At 51.5% G+C, this 17,331-nt stretch overlaps 1 protein-coding gene across 10 annotated transcripts in view; it reads left to right on the top strand.

Annotated features, from left to right (window-relative positions):
* The first annotated feature begins 344 nt into the window (after positions 1–344).
* FLYWCH1 (FLYWCH-type zinc finger 1) overlaps positions 345–17,331 on the top strand; it is a 29,821-nt gene continuing 12,834 nt past the window's right edge. The window contains exons 1-7 of one of the 10 annotated variants that reach the window (XM_067706896.1): positions 345–601; positions 2,766–2,880; positions 12,139–12,240; positions 13,023–13,457; positions 13,724–14,182; positions 15,213–15,656; positions 15,830–16,093. In XM_067706896.1, the coding sequence (XP_067562997.1) occupies positions 13,124–13,457; positions 13,724–14,182; positions 15,213–15,656; positions 15,830–16,093 (1,501 nt within the window). In that variant the 5' untranslated portion in view covers positions 345–601; positions 2,766–2,880; positions 12,139–12,240; positions 13,023–13,123. The other 9 variants (XM_067706892.1, XM_067706898.1, XM_067706897.1 and 6 more) reach the window with 9 other exon arrangements.

Raw genomic sequence — 17,331 nt, 5'->3', positions numbered from 1 at the left:
AAAAAAAGACCGCTTCCGCTCAGTGAGCTCAGACGCAAATCCTGGATCAGGTCTGGGGTTCTCAAGCCCCCCAAATCTCTTCTTCTCTGAGGGTCCACCGCCCCGGAGGCGACACCCCCACCCCCGCCGTCCAAGCCTCAGGTCAGATCAAAGCTCGGTCCCCGGCTGCCGCAGCCCAATCCTGGGCTTGCCCCGCCTCTTTCTCCAGCCCTGGCCCCGCCTCCCAGCGCCGATTGGTCCGGCCGCCAGCTAGGCACCGCGCACGGAAGACCCGGAGAAGTGGGGTTTGCCCAAAGAATGGGCTCCCCGAGGCCCCGCTGCGCATGCTTGCTAGGAACCCTCTAGTGCGCTCCTAGAGGCCGGCTCCCCCGCGGGGCGGTGCGCGCTCCCTACGGCCAGCGGGGCAGCGCGCGCGGCACGGAGCTCGCTCCCGAGAGGGCAGGTGGGGGCGGGGAGTGGGCACCCGGGTTGCGGTGGCCGGAGGGGCCTGGGCCGCGAGGTCGGCGCCTGTGGCTGCGGCGGCCCGAGGCCAGAGGACCCGCCGCGGCTCGGTCTCCGGAGAGGGAGGGCCCCGCTGCCGTCGCCGCCCGGCCGGTGCCCGGTGAGGACGGGCCCCAGCGGGTCAGGGAGGGTCTCGGGTCACTCGGCGTGGCCGCGCCCCCAGCCGGGCTCTCCCGGGGGTCCCCAGGACTGCTGATGCTGCGGAGGGGGGTGTCCCCGGACTCTGCATCTCGGCGCTCAGGCCGCCTCCTTGTCCTTCACCTGCAATTCGCAGCCTCCCTTCTCCTCGTTCCTCCTCACCCCCCTCCACCCACCCGACCCCGGGACTGAGCCCTCACATCCCAAGTCAGGGAGCCCCACATGGGTTTGCCTTTCCTTTACCGTGTCCGCCCCACCCAGTACTGCCCCCGCCCTGGCATTCACCCCAGCCCCATCCAGTCTTTGTGCCTCTGGAGGTCCCAGTGACCTTGCACTTTTTGCTGTCGTTACACCTACTTCCACTCCTGCATACCTAGATTACCTGTTGGGGCTTTCAAACTTTTTTGACTCAACCTACAGTGAGAAATATATTTACACGCCTGTAGATGCAGATTACTGAGCGATAAGTTTAAAGGGAGATTTTTACCCCAATCTCACATGACGCAGCCAGATCTACTCTACGTGGGTTCTAATTCCAACCTATCCTATCCTGTCCTGTCCTGTCCTATTCTATTCTATTTTGTTCTGTTCTTTCCATTCCAAAAGTCTGTTGCTAACCCATTAAACTGATTTCAGGACCTAAAGAGTCTGACCACAGTTTGAAGCCCTTGCTTTAACGACCAGTCTTTTACTTCCGTTACCCCTTACCTTTGGAGGATGCAGAGGTCCAATAACAGATAATCATGTGTAAACTTAAATTCCAAAGAAAGGGTATATTTTTATTATTTTGACATTAATGCTTTTCGGGGCCAAAATCATCTCCAGGACTTGGTGCGATTCAGGCAGGTTTACCTTGTTCCTCTTCCCAAAAGCTCCTAGTCGGACTCGGGGAAGAGTTCGTATGTGGAGGCTAGATTATAGAGCGTTTATAATGGAGACGGACACTACTTTTATCGGAGAGGGAAATGTTTCAGCTTTAGGAACTCAGCACTGCGTAGGGAGAATCGGAACAGCTGGATGCCGGGCAGAAAAGCCATTTAGGAGGTGGTGGGTATCAAAGCCTTGAGGTAATGTGGGGTGGGAAGGCGTGGAAGATGGTGTGACCAGGTGCCCAGAGATGTGAGGACGAATTAGGCCTGATATGGGAGGCATGGAAATAGCCATGATTGTGCTCTAGGGCGTTGGGGGATCTGGGGCTGGGAGTATTATTAGCTGGAATCTTCCTTTCTGTGTCCTCTGCCTCTAAGTTGCTTTGGAGCAGTGGTTCTCAAGCGACATGCAGCAATGTTGGTTGTCAGGATTTGGTGGCTGCTACTGGCATCTCGCAGGCAGAGGCCAGGGATGCTGCTAAACATCCTTCATTTCACAGGACAACCCCCCACAACAAAGAATTATCTGGTGCAAAATGTCAGTGGTGCCAAGGTTGAGAAGCCCTGCTTTGGAATAGAATTATTATTTTATTTTATTTTATTTATTTATTTTTGTCTGCCTTCGGTCTTCATTGCTGCGGGCGGGCTTTCTCTAGTTGTGGTGAGCGGGGGCTACTCTTTGTTGCGGTGCGCGGGCTTTTCATTGCAGTGGCTTCTCTTGTTTTGGAGCACTGGCTCTAGGCACGCGGGTTCAGTAGTTGTGGCTTGCGGGCTCTAGAGCTCAGGCTCAGTAGTTGTGGCGCACGGGCTTAGTTGCTCCGCGGCATGTGGGATCTTCCTGGACCAGGGCTCAAACCCTGTCCCCTGCACTGGCAGGCAGATTCCTAACCACTGCGCCACCAGGAAAGTCCCTGGAATAGAATTCTTAATCTTTAGGGAGATCACTGCCACCTTCACCTCTCCCAGGACTAATGCCTGTATGCACACTCAGAGACTTTGCACATAATGGTAGGAGGGTCCATGAGCCAATCAGTGTGCACCTCTAATTTTCATAGCTTGCTGGGGGTGGGGGGCGGGGCAGCTTTTGGAATCATCCAGGAGCTTTTTCAAACATCAGGATATTCGCTCCTCCCCGTTCCACTATTCAGAACCTCTGCTGGGCCTGGACAAAGTACTCCTTGTTCTTACATGATGATTCACAGTTTATGGAAGAATTTCACATACAGTATCTCATTTGCCACTTTTCCTGTTTCACAGATGAAATCAGCCCAGAGAAGTGATGGGATTTGCCCCAGGTCTCCCACCCAGCAAGTCAGCGCTAACGACGGGTGTTGGCGGACAGTGATGTTGGTTCTCACTCTTGTGTATGAAGGTAATTCTGTTGATCCGCCATCAGCTGCTGAGCGAGGCTCTGCCTTTCAGGATCTTAGGGCTTGGACCCACTGGTGTCTGAGAGGCACCTAACAATTTGTAATATTGTGTGTGTCTTGGGTGTTGGGTTTATTTGAGCAGGCAGTCTGAGTATTGCACTCAGATTGCTCTGTACCTCAATTTTGGGGGAGGGGAAACAGCATAAGAGAATGACCAACTGTAAACTGTGAGGCTCTCCTACTTTCCATTTACATCTGCCTGACTTAAAAATATTCTAGCCAACTCAATAAATCTTTACTGAGTAAAAATGGAATATTATGAAAAAACACATTAGGGCCCAAGTATTTACCTCAAAACAATGATCATCCAAAAATTAAAAAATACATTTAAATCCACCTAGAACAAATATATAAATTTATTGCAAATAGAAGTTTCATAAAATAATGCTCATTTCTGTTACACACAATGCAGATTGGTTATTTCCTATGTAATTTTTGAAATTGCTGCCTGGAACCCAAAGATTATAAGAGCAATGACCAGGGAGATTTGAAAAGCAGAGGCTTAGACCAAAACAAAGAAAATAAAACTCTTTCATACAGATACTAAATGAACACGTGTGTAAGCTTTTACTTAACTCATCAATCAAGGAAGCAGTAAGATCTTACAACCAGTTTGCAGGAGACTCCAAAAAAGATTCTGGAAGACTGTAGATTAGGAATATTGACATGAATGTGCAAATGGAGGCAAAACCAGAGAAGTTACTTACTTATCTGTATTTATTTACATGGCAAGAAAGAGAGAACGTGTCTACAGAATAGAATTATTTTACCTTGTTCCGTTATCTGTGCAGAGCTGCAGAAGTAGCTCAAAGGCAGCAACAGGCTAGAATCGTATAACCTGAAAGGCTGTGTTCTAGACAAAACCCAGTTCTCCATTGAAGCACAAATTTTCCCTATGGCCTCAAAATCTCAATGAAAGATATTTTTTGCATGAAATAAGGTTGGTCCAGTAAGATTGGGCCTGATTATTTACATAGGTGCGGCAGGCATGCTAATTCACCTCGTAGGCCATCTTGAGTTTGTTTTGCTGGAAGTCTCTGTGAGGAACCTCAGATTGGATTTCTAAAAGTCTGGTATTTGTTATCCCAAGGTACTAAAGCCATGCCCAATGAGCTTTCTCCCCCAGATTTCACCTGTACTACTTAAAATTTGGACAAATTCCACTCTTCTTGAGGTCCCCAAAATATCTTAAGGTGTCTGAAACTTGTTAAATTGTTATTAAAGGATCATTTAAAAAGATGCAATCATGACTCTCCCACCGATATAAAATAAACAAATGTTAATGATTCTGTTTAATGCATTAATGAGGGAACCTGTACAATGTGACAGGTTAAACGAGGTAATGTATGTGAAACACTTCATGTGTTGCCCTGCATAAAGAAAACCTCAAATCCTTATTAAGTTGGTCACTTAGCCTCTGGCCACCTAACCTCAAGGGCATCTATTCCAGTGTTTCTCAAAGCCAAGTCCATGATCCACCAGAACCAGGGTCTCAGGGGGTACTTGTTAAAAATCCAGATTCTTGAATTTTGCTCCAGACTCACCATCAGAATTTTGGATGGGAAATCCAGGCATCTGATTTTTTTTTTTTAATATCAGAGAAAGGGTTATTGCAGGGCCAAGCAAGGAGAATGGGTGGCTTGTGCTCAAAACCCCCAAACTTCTGATGATTTTCAGGGAAAAGTTTTTATAGGCAAAATTTGGGGTGAGGCTGCAGGGTATGTGATTTTCTTCTGGTTGATTGGTGGGGAGGTAACAGGGAGGGGCTCCAGGAATCCTGTGCTCTAAGCATCTGCATTTTTACCAAGTGCCCCGAGTAATTCTTATGGAGACCAGAATTACGTATACAAATAATTGAAATAAAAGCTTCATGAAAACTGTACTTAACCTCAGTATATGGGTGCACTCTTTCTGTTCTGTTTTATTTTTCAAGCGCTGCTTTTAAGGAGGTTTCTCAACCTTGACCCTGATGCTATTTTAGACCAAATCCTTCCTGGGGAGAGTGGGGGTGGGGGGCTGCCCTGGGCACTGTGGGATGTTGAGCAGCATCCTTGGCTCCCACCTACCAGATGCCAGTAGCCTGCCCCACCCCCTAGTTATGACAACCAAAAATGTCTCCTGACCTGGCCAGATGTCACCTGGTGGGCAGATCACCATGACTAAGAACCACCAGTCTTAACCTACTGCGTTGATTCCTATGGGTTGGAATCCTCAAATTGAAAAGAACCATTTTAACTTATATTAAGAGTTTAGGCCCTGAAAACAGACACAGGAGTTTTGAATGCTGACTCTGTCCTTTAGTGGCCTGGCTCTCGGTCACAGGAATCTAAGAGTGAGCCTTAGTTTCCTCCTCTGTGAATGAAACAACAGCAGGCCTAATGGATGAGGGTATTTGGGAGATAAAATGGAATAAAGCATGCAAAGCCCTCGCCTAGTGCCAGGCACCTCATTGGTATTTGGTGAACATGAAATGTGTGATCACAGTCCTTCGGACTCTTGAAGCATGTGTGATCAGAAACCATCTGGGAAAACAGAAACTACCGTAAGGTTTCACTGGGAATTTCATTGCTCTCCCTGGTGGTGGAAGAGCTGAGAAGCCACATGGGAAATGGTGAGCGACCCAGGGATTAGCAGTGGTGGGATGCCACCCCCACAGCGAGGCCCGGCAGAGCAGCCAGGGTGGCAGGCGGGACCCAGCAGAGCTGGAGCAGCCACCCCAGGCAGGTCGCTTCAGGGACACCCTCCAGTCTCCCATGGTGCCTCCGGTTGGCCAGATCAGCTGGAAGCCACAGTGCTAAGCCATAACATAGCTGGTTTGTAGGGCTGATCAATGCAGCTCTGAAGGCCTGACTCTCACTACCCGTATGGTCCTGGGCCACTCGCTTCAGGCCCGAGCCTCAGTTTCCCCAGAAACAGAGCGGGGATGATGGTGAAGGGAGATTGTTGGGTCCCCATACTTGAGGTACACGTGATGTTATAGGATTTTTGTTCCTGGCTCAGGTGCCAGCTTGAGGACCAACCACATGGCTCTGGGTCAGAGAGTATCCCTTTTGTGTCCCCTCCTCTCCTCCCCCACCCTTCTACCCAGGAGGCCTATGGGTCATTTATTTTCTCTGTCAACTTCCATTGTGTCTGTAAGTTTGAAACTTGGGTTTTCAAAATCCTTTTATTTTGAGTTAATTTTAGACTTTTTTAAAAATTGCAAAAAAAAGTACAAAGAATTTTCCTATACTCATCACCCAGTCTCCCTGAATGTCAGCATCTTACCTAACATTGTGCAGTGAGCAAATCTGGGAAATCCACGTTGGTACAAAACCATTAACCTAAACTATTGACCGTATGCAAATTTCACCAGCTTTTCCCCTAATGTCCTTTTTCTTTTCTGAAATCCCATGTTGCATTTTGTCCTTGTGTCTCCTTAGTCTCCTCCAGTCTGTGACAGGCCCTCAGCCTTTCCTTGTCCAAGATGACCTTGACACTTTCGTAGTGTCCTGGTCAGTTTTGTAGAATGTCCCTCCATGTGGCTTGGGGGTGCCACATGGGGGTGTGCGTTCTGGGCAGGAATATCACAGAGGTGATGCTGTGCCCTCCTTGGTGCATCTTATCAAGGAGGTCATGGTGTTGATGTGTTTTATTACTGGTGAAGTTGACCTTGAGCACTTAAGGCTGTGTATGCGAGATTTCTCCCCTGTCAAGTCATTATCTTTCCCTTTGTGGTTAATAAATATCTTGGGGGAAAGGTCTTTGAGGCCATGCAAGGCCCACAACACAGACTGCAAGGTACTTGATTTTCACTTGTTTTTCTGTCCCATTATCTATATTACTCTTTTTTTTTTTAATTTCTTTGGATTTTATTTTATTTTAATTTTTTTTGGTGGTACACGGACCTCTCACTGCTGTGGCCTCTCCTGTTGCGGAGCACAGGCTCTGGACGCGCAGGCTCAGCGGCCATGGCTCACGGGCCCAGCCGCTCCGCAGAACGTGGGATCTTCCCGGACCGGGGCATGAACCCGTGTCCCCTGCATCGGCAGGCGGACCCCCAATCACTGTGCCACCAGGGAAGCCCTGGATTTTATTTTATTATTTTATTTTATTTTTTGGCTGCACTGTGCAGCATGTGGGATCTGAGTTCCCTTACCAGGGATCAAACCCATGCCCCCCTGCATCGGAAGGGTGGAGTCTTAACCATTGGACCATCAGGGAAGTCCCCTGTCTATATTACTCTTTATTTTCCTGTATGACACATCTTGCATAGGACTGGAATCCCTACTTTTCCTGAGAGTTATGGAGTTAAAGAAAAAAATTACCAAGCAAGGAGATGCAGCTTATCTTTAAAGTGTTTACTATTTTCCCACTGTAAAGTGTTCATGCACCTTGTAAACAATTTTGAGAAAACAAAAGAAATTTAAGGGAAAAAATTAATTGCTTTCCTTACTAGTTTTAACATTTTGAGATATTTCCTCCCAGTTATTTAAGGTTTTTTTAAAGTCACAAATACATACAATAAAGTTAGTCGATAAACAACAAATGTGACCAGACTTGAGACTTGAGTTGAGACAGAAGAAATGAAGTGGATTGAGGTCTAGAGGCAGTGTCATGGTCTAAGGAATATTTTGGTTTTTTTTTTTTAAACCTTAGCTTAGAAAACATAGTCTTCGCCGATATGTTAACTGGATTTTGCTTTCTACGTAATATATTTTGTAAATACAAACGTTTTCAGAAGTCTTCCTGAATTATTTGTCTGATATGGAAAAACTCCCAAATTCTAGTTTTTAAACGTTGTGATACATCTAATTCTACCAAGGATGCTTTACGTGCATTTCAAGGAGCAAGATTGCCATCTTGTGGTCATCTTTTGGTATTACTGAGGATTTAGATTTGTGTTCATGTTAGGGGCCTGCGTTAGGTAATGCTTTGGTCCTTCACAAGGGCTCCATCTGGTCTGCAGGTGCGGGCTTCCCACTCTAAAGAGGAATAAAATAGCAAACATGTTGAACACATGTGTGTGCAACAGAAAATTACGTGTATATTAAAGGCACTAATACAAGAATGGAAACAGCTGTGCATTTGAGTGGCAGGCTCGTGGGTGATTTATGAGTGTCAGTTCTCAACATTTTAAAATGTTTTCTATGTAGTTTTTACAATATGATCTTAGCAACTTACAAAATATCTCAGTATATAGTCCATGCCACCCCTCTCCTTTGGTGAGGAAACCAGGCCCAGGAGTGAGAAGCCTGTTTCTGATGGAGAAAACTGTTTTTTATCCAAGTGACCCTGGGGACATGAGTCATACCTATGAGGATTTTTTGTTTGTTTGTTTGTTTGAGATCTTAGTTCCCTGATCAGGGATTGAGCCTGGACCCTGGCAGTGAAAGCACCAAGTCTTTTAACCACTGGACCACCGGGGGATTCCCTATAAGGTTTTTTGGGGTTTTTTTTTGCGGTACGCGGGCCTCTCACTGCTGTGGCCTCTCCTGTTGCGGAGCACAGGCTCTGGACGCGCAGGCTCAGCGGCCATGGCTCACGGGCCCAGCCGCTCCGCGACATGTGGGATCTTCCCGGACCAGGGCACGAACCCGTGTCCCCTGCATCGGCAGGCGGACTCTCAACCACTGCGCCACCAGGGAAGCCCTTATAAGGTTTTTTTTAAACAACCTTATTAAGATATGATTCACATAGCATACAATTCCCCCAACTAAAGTGTATAATTCAATGTTTTATTGTATTCACAGCCAATTTTATAACATTTTCATTACCCCAAGAAGAAACTCCACACGCCTTAGTATCACTCCCTAATCTCCTCCTCCCTCCCCTCCAGCCCCTGACAACCACTAATCTACTTTCTGTCCCTATGGATTTGCCTCTACTGGACATCTCACTTAAATGGAATTATACCACATGCTGACTTTAGTGTCTGGCACCTTTAACCGAGCCGCACTGTCTTCAAGGTTCATCCACATGGTAACATGTATCAGAACTTCATTCATTTTTATGGCTGAATAAATTCCACTGCATGGATAGACCACATACAGGCCAGAGCAGGTATTTCAGAGGGAAACACGGATTATGGATTGACCCAGCAGGTGCTGATCCTGCACGGTGGCCCAACAGGAGAGTGGTGTCTGCAGAGTTGGGGGGCAGCTGCCAGGCGGCCTGGGTGAGAAGGAAGGGGTATGGACTGTTCCTGCAAAGTCTAACTGTTGAGGGAAGGAGAGAGTCTTGTGAGGTTTTGTTTTAGGATATAGGAGACCTAAGAAGATTAGGACCTGAGAACTCTAAATGCAAAGACCCAGAGGAGGCAGAGAGGTTTGGAGACCAGAGAGAGCAGGATATGAATGATGGAGAAAGGGCCCCCGGGGGGTGGAGTGCCAAGGGAACTGGACGGGACACTTCATTTACCAAATCAGGATAAAAATTGTATGCTGTCTTTATCCAGGCAGTGATGATGAGTCATTAGAGCTTAGGCAGCATCCATCCTCAGTGGATAAATTGTGAAAGAGAGAGAAATTGTAAAATTCAGAATCATGGAGGGATAACTTTAGTTAATCAGAAATCTGCATTGTATGGAGAACCTCATTCACCAGTATGGTAGGTGGAGCATTACTATGTATGATTTGTTATAGTTGGGTTTTTTTGGGTTTTTTTGTTTTTGTTTTTTTGCGTGTCTGTTAAAATATACCTTACAAAAATGTACTAGTTTGATCATTTTTTAAAAAAAATTTTGGAGTATAGTTCCTTTACAATATTGTGTTAGTTTCTACTGTACAGCAAAGTGAATCAACTATACGTATACATATATCCCCTCTTCTTTGGATTTCCTTTCCATTTAGGTCACCACAGAGCACTGAGTAGAGTTCCCTGAGCTATACAGTAGGTGCTCATTAGTTATCTATTTTATACATAGTATCAATAGTGTATATATGTCAATCCCAATCCCCCAATTCATCCCAACCCCCACTTTAATCATTTTTAAGTGTACAGTTCAGTGGCATTAAATACATTTGCACTGTTGTGCAACCATCACCACCATCCATCTCCAGATCTTTTTCATCTTCCCAAACTGAAACGCTCCCCACTAAACACTAACTCCCCATTTCCACTCCCCCCAGCCCCTGGCAACTACCATTTGACTTTCTGTTTCTATGAATTTGACTACTCTAGGTACAACATATACGTGGAATCATACAGCATTTGTCCTTTTATGTCTGGCTTATTTCATGTTACAGACTTTTTAAATAAGTAATTCTCATTTGCTATCCTTTATACTTAATATTTTTATTCCTTTCACTGGGTTACCAGCCCTTTAAATGTGATAATCTGAGGGATTTAAAATTTGTGTAGCATGGCCCCTAGAGTTCAAGCGTTCAAAAGCACTTTGATATTGGATATTTCACAACCATTAGTATTAATTCATCTGTCAAAAAGCCAAAACTGACTAGGTTCAGTCACTTGCCAAGAATATCAGTTACTGCTGCATAACAAATGAGCCCTGATCTTATTGGCTTAAAATAACAGTAGTTTATTATTGATCAGGGTTCCATGGGGTGCCTGGGCTTGTTTCCCCAGGCTCCTTCTTGTGGCTACACAGAGCTAGAGGGTCTGCTGGACTGGACACTGGAAATGGCCTCCCTCCATGCCTGGCAGTGCCTCCATCCCTTGCATGTGGCCCTTCATACAGCTTCCTTCTCTGGCAGTCTCAGGGCCCCTGTCCATGAGGGTGAGGGCGTCCAAACCCCCACAGCGAGCTTCTGCCACTCTCTATTGGCTACGGCAAGTGACCAATGTGGGCTGGAGACCAGTCCAGATTCAAGACCACATGGCAAAGGGGCCTGCATACCTTATGGGAGGATCTGTGGTCATTAAACAGTCTACACTTTAAGGCCCTTTAATGGTTGAGAATGGGAACCATCAATCGAATCGAAATTCAAGCCCACTGGCAAGGAGCCAAGCCTATCCACAGTCTGTAGTCAGCCACAGTTCAAGGTCTTTTGTTGCGCTGGAACTTGTTCCATATCCTTTGAGGTACAGAGATTTTAGTTGAGAGAATTACACTGACTCAGGGTACACATGACTCTGGGTACAGTTTCACGGGAATGTGGGTGTTCTCTGTCATGCCAACCCCCAGTGGCCTGAAGGAGGCCGGGCTTCGGCATCTGATCGCTTGAGACTGAGGCCATTGGTGTGTCGGGGTCCCTGCAGCCTCAACTCCTGTCCCTCTGCACGGCGGGGACCAACCGCATGGTCCTGTAGGAACATGCATGCTGGGTGGACAGTGACCGCAACGGTTTGGGGGCTTGAGTTGTCTGAAAGGCCTGTGGAAGGGAGGGCCAGTTTCTCTGCGCCCTCTCGCCCCGTTGAGGAGAGGACGCCCGGTGGAGACCAAGTTCATTCGCCCGGCAACCCGGAGCGCGCAAGCCCCGGAGGCGGGCTGCCGGCGGAGGGACGTGGGCAGAGACCAATCAGCGAGCGGGGGCGGGGGGCGTGGCTTCCCGCGTAACCCTTTCCCGCCCGAGCGGCTCTGCACGCGGAGGCGCCGGCGCTGTCTTGCTGCGGCCGGTCCCCATGTACCCACAAGTCCCCAGTACCACTACATCGCCCTGTGGGGCGGGATGGGCAGAGCGGGGAGGACTGCACAGGAGGAGCAGGGGTTGGCTTGTCCGGGGGCCGGAGGAGGATGACGCTGGAGGACAGACGTGGCCGGGTACTCCCAGTCCTGTGTCCCGTTACCTGTTATCCGGATTTCCTAGAGTCTCGCCCCTCAGGACAGGGCTTTGGTGCTGCCCGGGGCTGGGCGTGCAGGCGGTTTGGGAGAGGTTGTAGGGGACACGGCGCCCCCTGCACCTTCGGCCTTGGCTCCGTCTCCACGGGGACCCAGGAGCCCCGCGCTTGGGCTGACAGGCCTTGGGGAACTGAATGTGGGCCCCAGACCAGGAAATGGCGGAGCAGGAATGGGGGACCCAGGTATTAGAACCGTAGAGCTTGGGATGGGGATGACAGCTCACAGGTGGGGAAGCTGAAACGTGCTGGGAGGCCGCATCCTGTTTCTGGGCTAGTACTGATAGATGGGAAAGACCCTGACATGCACCCACCACCCAGTCCCCCAGGAAGACAAAACGGCCACTTATGCCCCCACACTGATGCCCCAGGGTCCCGGTCTCCAGGCCAGCCCTGCCTGTCATCCATCCTTTCTGCTTCTCCAGACCAGAAGCCAAGGAGCCCTCAGTGACCACGGATTCTCTGGACACCTCCACAGCCCTGTCCCCACTCAGCTGAGGCAGAGCCAGCACCAGCTCAGACACAAGGTCGCTGCCCTCGTGGGGCCCTGGTGTCCCCTAGCACTTCGTGCCCTGGGGCCTCTTGCCTGGGATGGGGGATGGATCTAGTTGTGAATCCAGAGAGTCCCTCCTCCCAGGGCCAGGCTCCTCCTTTGGGGTCTGCAGAGTGCCAGCAGGGGCCCAGCCCATGCTCCCAGTGACACAGTGTCAGGGTGAAGGGCACTAGGCATTCTGGGAGGGTTGGTGACCTGAACTCATGTCCCCAAAGTGCTTTTCCCCAACGCCTGGTGCTCAGGAAGACCGGTTCCTGTTATCCTGGATGAGGTACCCCAGGTGCTGTACGGGCGGGCTCTGGACCCACCTTGACTGGACTCCCAGCTCTGCCTTCATGGCTGCATGCCTCAGTGTCCTCATCTGTAACCTGGGTCAATGAGAAAGATCAACTTTCATATCATGGAGCTGAAGGTTAAATGGAAACACCTGTGGAAGCACTTCACCATGTGCTCAGCACCTGTGGGCCTGGATTCCTAGTAACTCACAGCTGTCAGCACCTTGGTCACCCCAGTAGCCCCTTGAGAGCCCTGTTTTGGGCACATTTTGTAGATGGGAAAGTGAGGTTTGGCTGGGAGAGGTGACGGACCCAAGGCTACCAAGAGAGCAGAAGCACCAGCCCAGGGTTCTCTGGCTCCATTCAGGTCCTTTCCTGGGGGCACTGAGGCAGCCCCATCTGCCCCAACCTCCAGCCCAGATTCTTCCTGAACCCAGGTCCAAGGGCACCTCCACTGATGGGATTTTGCCTCCTGCCTTAGGACGGAGCCCTTGAACTGCTGGGTTCCTTCCAGGGAGGTGGAGGAGAAATCCATCTGCTGGGGCCTGAGCGTGGCCTGGGGGCCAGGCCATCGGTCCCAGAATGCCCCTGCCCGAGCCCAGTGAGCAGGAGGGCGAGAGCGTGAAGGCCGGCCAGGAGCCCTCCCCTGAGTCCCCTGAGCCGGGCACAGATGTCGTCCCTGCAGCCCCCACGAAGCCCACGGAGTTCTCCGAACTGGTCCTACTGACAGCCTCCACTGAGAATGGGAATGGAGTGGACTCCCAGCCCAAAGCAGTGCACTGTGTCCTGTCCTTGGAGATGTCTGGCCCTGACACCCTGGCTGGGACCCCCCAGATCCTGCCAGTAGAGGAACAGCAGGGGGCAGTCCAACCAAGCCCCCAGGCCCAGGAACTGAAACACAGCAAGCCAGACACAGGTGAGTTCCGGGCCAGCTGCCCCTGTCTGGCCACTTTTGTGGCCCTGCATGCTCAGACTTGGGCTTCGCGTACTCCCCTTTCCAGTGAGGTGACCTTAGCCATCTCTTCCCTGCTCTGAGCAGGGCCTCCTGGACCTTGACCCAGGCTGGTGTGATGATCGCAGGACGTCATCCAAGGGCACCCCAATCCCTGTGTTCCCATCTGTGCCCCTGGCTCAAGCCTTGCTCTGTGTCAGCTGACCTGGCCCTCCCCTTGCCTTCAGCAGCCCCCCAGCCCCTGGAGTTCCTGAGGACCCCATTTGGGGGCCGCCTGCTGGTGCTGGAGTCCTTCCTGTACAAGCAGGAGAAGGCTGTGGGGGACAAGGTATACTGGAAGTGCCGCGAGCACACCGAGCTGGGCTGCCGGGGCCGGGCCATCACCCGTGGCCTAAGGGCCACGGTGATGCGGGGCCACTGCCACCCGCCCGATGAGGAGGGCCTGGAGGCCCGGCGCCAGAGACAGAAGCTGCCCAGCCCAGCCCTGCCCGAAGGCTTGGGGGATCCCCAGGGCCCCGGCGGCCGAGTGGAGGAGCCCCTGGAGGGGGTGGGCCCGTGGCTGTGCCCCGAGGAGCCGGAGCCGGCCCCGGGGCCAGTGCTGAGCAAGCCAGCTCCCGAGGAGGATGAGGGGCTCCGAGCCCTGTCGCTGCTGAGCTTGCCTCCCAAGAAACGCCCGACGCTGGGGACCGGTGAGTGCCCCCCCACCCCGGCTCTACTCTCAGGCAGGTGGGAACCACAGCCCTTTCCTCTGCCCAAAGATAAATGTGGGTCCCACGTGGCTTCATAATGTGCTCATAGTCAAAACGATTTTTAAAATATAAATGTGTCCAAGTAATCATTAAGCCCAAGGGGTAGAACTAATGCTCGTGAGCCAGGCAGCCTAGGTCCTTCTGGAGCTTCCTGATGCAAAAACCTGAGGTTTATGGACCCCACGTGATTCTGGTAACCTTTGAAGTTTGGGAAGATCGGCCTGGTGGGAGGCTTGAGCCTTGTGCCCCAGGTTCAAGATCCAGCTCTGCCTCATGTAGCTGGGCAGCCTTGTTGAAGCACTGCAGGTCAGGAGGTCGCTCCTAAGATGTGTGATAGCCTCGCCATTAGGGGATCTGGTGCTGCAGTGCCAGCCCTGGTCCAGTGTGTGTTGTCACTGAGTAACTGGTAGATGGAGTCTTTGCAGAGGTTCTTATTCTTTCTTTGTTGGGTTTTGTTTTGTTCTTTGTGGCAGTTTTTATTACCAGTAACTGGGAGGTGGGCTTGGTCCCATAGGCTGGGTGCCTCCAGACCTGGAGAGGATTGAAGGATTTAGGGATTTAAGGCGGCTGCTGTGCTGGGTGCCGGGGGCTGGGTGAGAAGGACTTGTCTTTCACTGTGTATCTTTTGGTCCCATTTCATTTTATGGCGTGTGCATGTGTTATTCGATAATTAGATACAATTTTCAAACAAACCCTAAGAAAAAGTATGGCCGGGAGTGACTGAGCAGGCAGGGTGTGGCATCGGAGGCAGCTTGGCCCTCTCCAGTGTGTGACCTGGGACGTGGTGCTTGACCACCCAGAGCCGTGGCCTCCTCACCGGCCACCAGGAGAGGAGCCACACAGCCTCCTTGGGGCACTGGGTGGGCAATCAGTGGGGATGCATGCAGGGCCCTGACCTGCACGGTAAACTAAAGGAGCAGAGCTCTGCCAGCCTGCACCTGCCCAGCCCCCTCTCCACTTCCTCCTCCAGGAGGGCCCCCGCCCCTGGAGTTCCTGAGAACCTGCTACGGGGGCAGCTTCCTGGTGCACGAGTCCTTCCTCTACAAGCGGGAGAAGGCTGTGGGGGACAAGGTGTACTGGACGTGCCGGGACCACACGCTGCATGGCTGCCGCAGCCGGGCCATCACACAGGGCCAGCGGGTGACTGTCATGCGTGGCCACTGCCACCCGCCTGACGTGGAGGGTCTGGAGGCCCGGCGGCAGCAGGAAAAGGCCATGGAGTTGCTGCGGGCCAGGCCGGGCAGCCCCGGGGGCCAAGTGGACAAGCTGCTCCAAGGCGTGGACAGCCTGTTCTACCGCAGGGGGCCGGGCCCCCTGACTCTCACCAGGCCCCGGCCCAGAAAGCGGTCAAAGGCCAAAGATCAGGACCTCCTGGCCCAGCCGCAAGGCGAGGAGGACCAGGACGAGGACCTGGGTGAGTCCACACCCGCTGGCCTGGCGCTCTGCCTGCACTCCAGTCTTGCTCCCCGAGGTCCCAGGAGGTGGGAGGGGGGCGATGCCAGGCCTGGCCCAGCCCCAGGCCCTGCTCCGGCTCACACCCCAGCTTCCAACCTCCCTCCCCTGACCCCCTCTCCCATTTCTCCCCAGGAGGCCCTGAGTTCCTGAGGACCCCTCTGGGGGGCAGCTTCCTGGTGTACGAGTCCTTCCTCTACAGGCGGGAGAAGGCGGCCGGGGAGAAGGTGTACTGGACGTGCCGGGACCAGGCCCGCATGGGCTGCCGCAGCCGAGCCATCACCCAAGGCAAGCGGGTGACAGTGATGCGAGGCCACTGCCACCCGCCCGACCTGGGGGGCTTGGAGGCCCTGCGGCAGCGAGAGAAACGCCCTGGCACGGCTCAGCGAGGGAGCTCTGGTAGGCCAGACCGGGGAGCGGCCTCGGGGGACAGTCAGAAGACCCAGACTGCCCACCCCGTTCCCTCTTGACCTCCAGCAAGCATCCTCCCCGTCCTTACTGGGGACCCTCTGGAAGGTTACAGCTCCCTCCTGTCTCATCTCCCTACCCCCACACCCCCTCCTGGTCCACCTCACCTTATCCTCAAGTCGATTAGGTGACTTGGGGCATCACCCTTTCTCTTGGGCAGTGGGCCTCACTCTCCTGCTCAGACCAGCCCAGAATCTCTGCAGCACTTGATCAACCCAGGCTCCCTTTCCTCCTTCTCATCCTTTCTTTTTTCTTAAGAATGTATAGGAGTCATAGAGAAAGCTAATTGCACAAGCTGGTTTCTCATTTTTCCAGTGTGGGTGGCTGACACCGTGCCCAGTAATAAGCACGTCCTACAGATGTGGCTTAAGGGCTGAAGGTGACCCGTTCCTGTCATTGACTTCTGTTCTCCTCCAGCTGTTCTGCCTGATCATCTACCATCGTCCCTCTGGGCTCTATGACGAGGGTCACAGCCCCCCTCCTCCCACCTTTGTCGGCCCCACAGTGCTTATGTTTGACTCTCGTGGCCACAATAACGTGCATATTCCGGCTCATCTTGCTAAGAGCAGCCTCGGCCCAGCCTTCCCTGCTCCCTGCTCTCCCTCGGGGGTTCCCAGTCCCATACTTTTCTGAGTCATCTGAGTCGCCTTTAGAGCCTTTTTGGCCCTAAAATTCTCTCAAACTCGAGATCTCTGATTTTTTTTTTTTTCTGACTCTTTTTATCCCATTTCCTTATAACTTCTATGTACCTAGGGATGATCTAGCCTCGCCCCGTCCTTACCCCCAACTCCCACCCCAAATAACCACTCAGCCATGGTTCTTTTTTTGTTTTCTTCCTTCCTTCCTTCCTTGCTTCCTTTCTTAATTTTTTGGCTGTGCAGAACGGCACGCAGGACCTTAGTTCCCCAACCAGGGATTGAACCTATGCCCCCTGCAGTGGAAGCGCTGAGCCTTAACCACTGGACCTCCAGGGAAGTCCCCTTTCCGTTGTTCCTTAGGGCATCTGCTGCCCTCTTCCCTAAAGCGTGCTTCCTTCCATTGCTGTCAACTGTTTTTTTATTTCCTGTTGACTTCCGACCAGAGACGGCAAGGACCCAGCAGTTACCCACTGCCCCCTCCTCTCGAGGCAGCTGTTGCACTTTTTTTATTTAATAAATTTATTATTTATT

The sequence above is a fragment of the Pseudorca crassidens genome, chromosome 15, assembly GCF_039906515.1.
Source record: "Pseudorca crassidens isolate mPseCra1 chromosome 15, mPseCra1.hap1, whole genome shotgun sequence".
Lineage (NCBI taxonomy): Eukaryota > Metazoa > Chordata > Mammalia > Artiodactyla > Delphinidae > Pseudorca > Pseudorca crassidens.
Note: the sequence above shows the minus strand (reverse complement) of the source record. Positions and strands in the feature narration are given on the sequence as shown.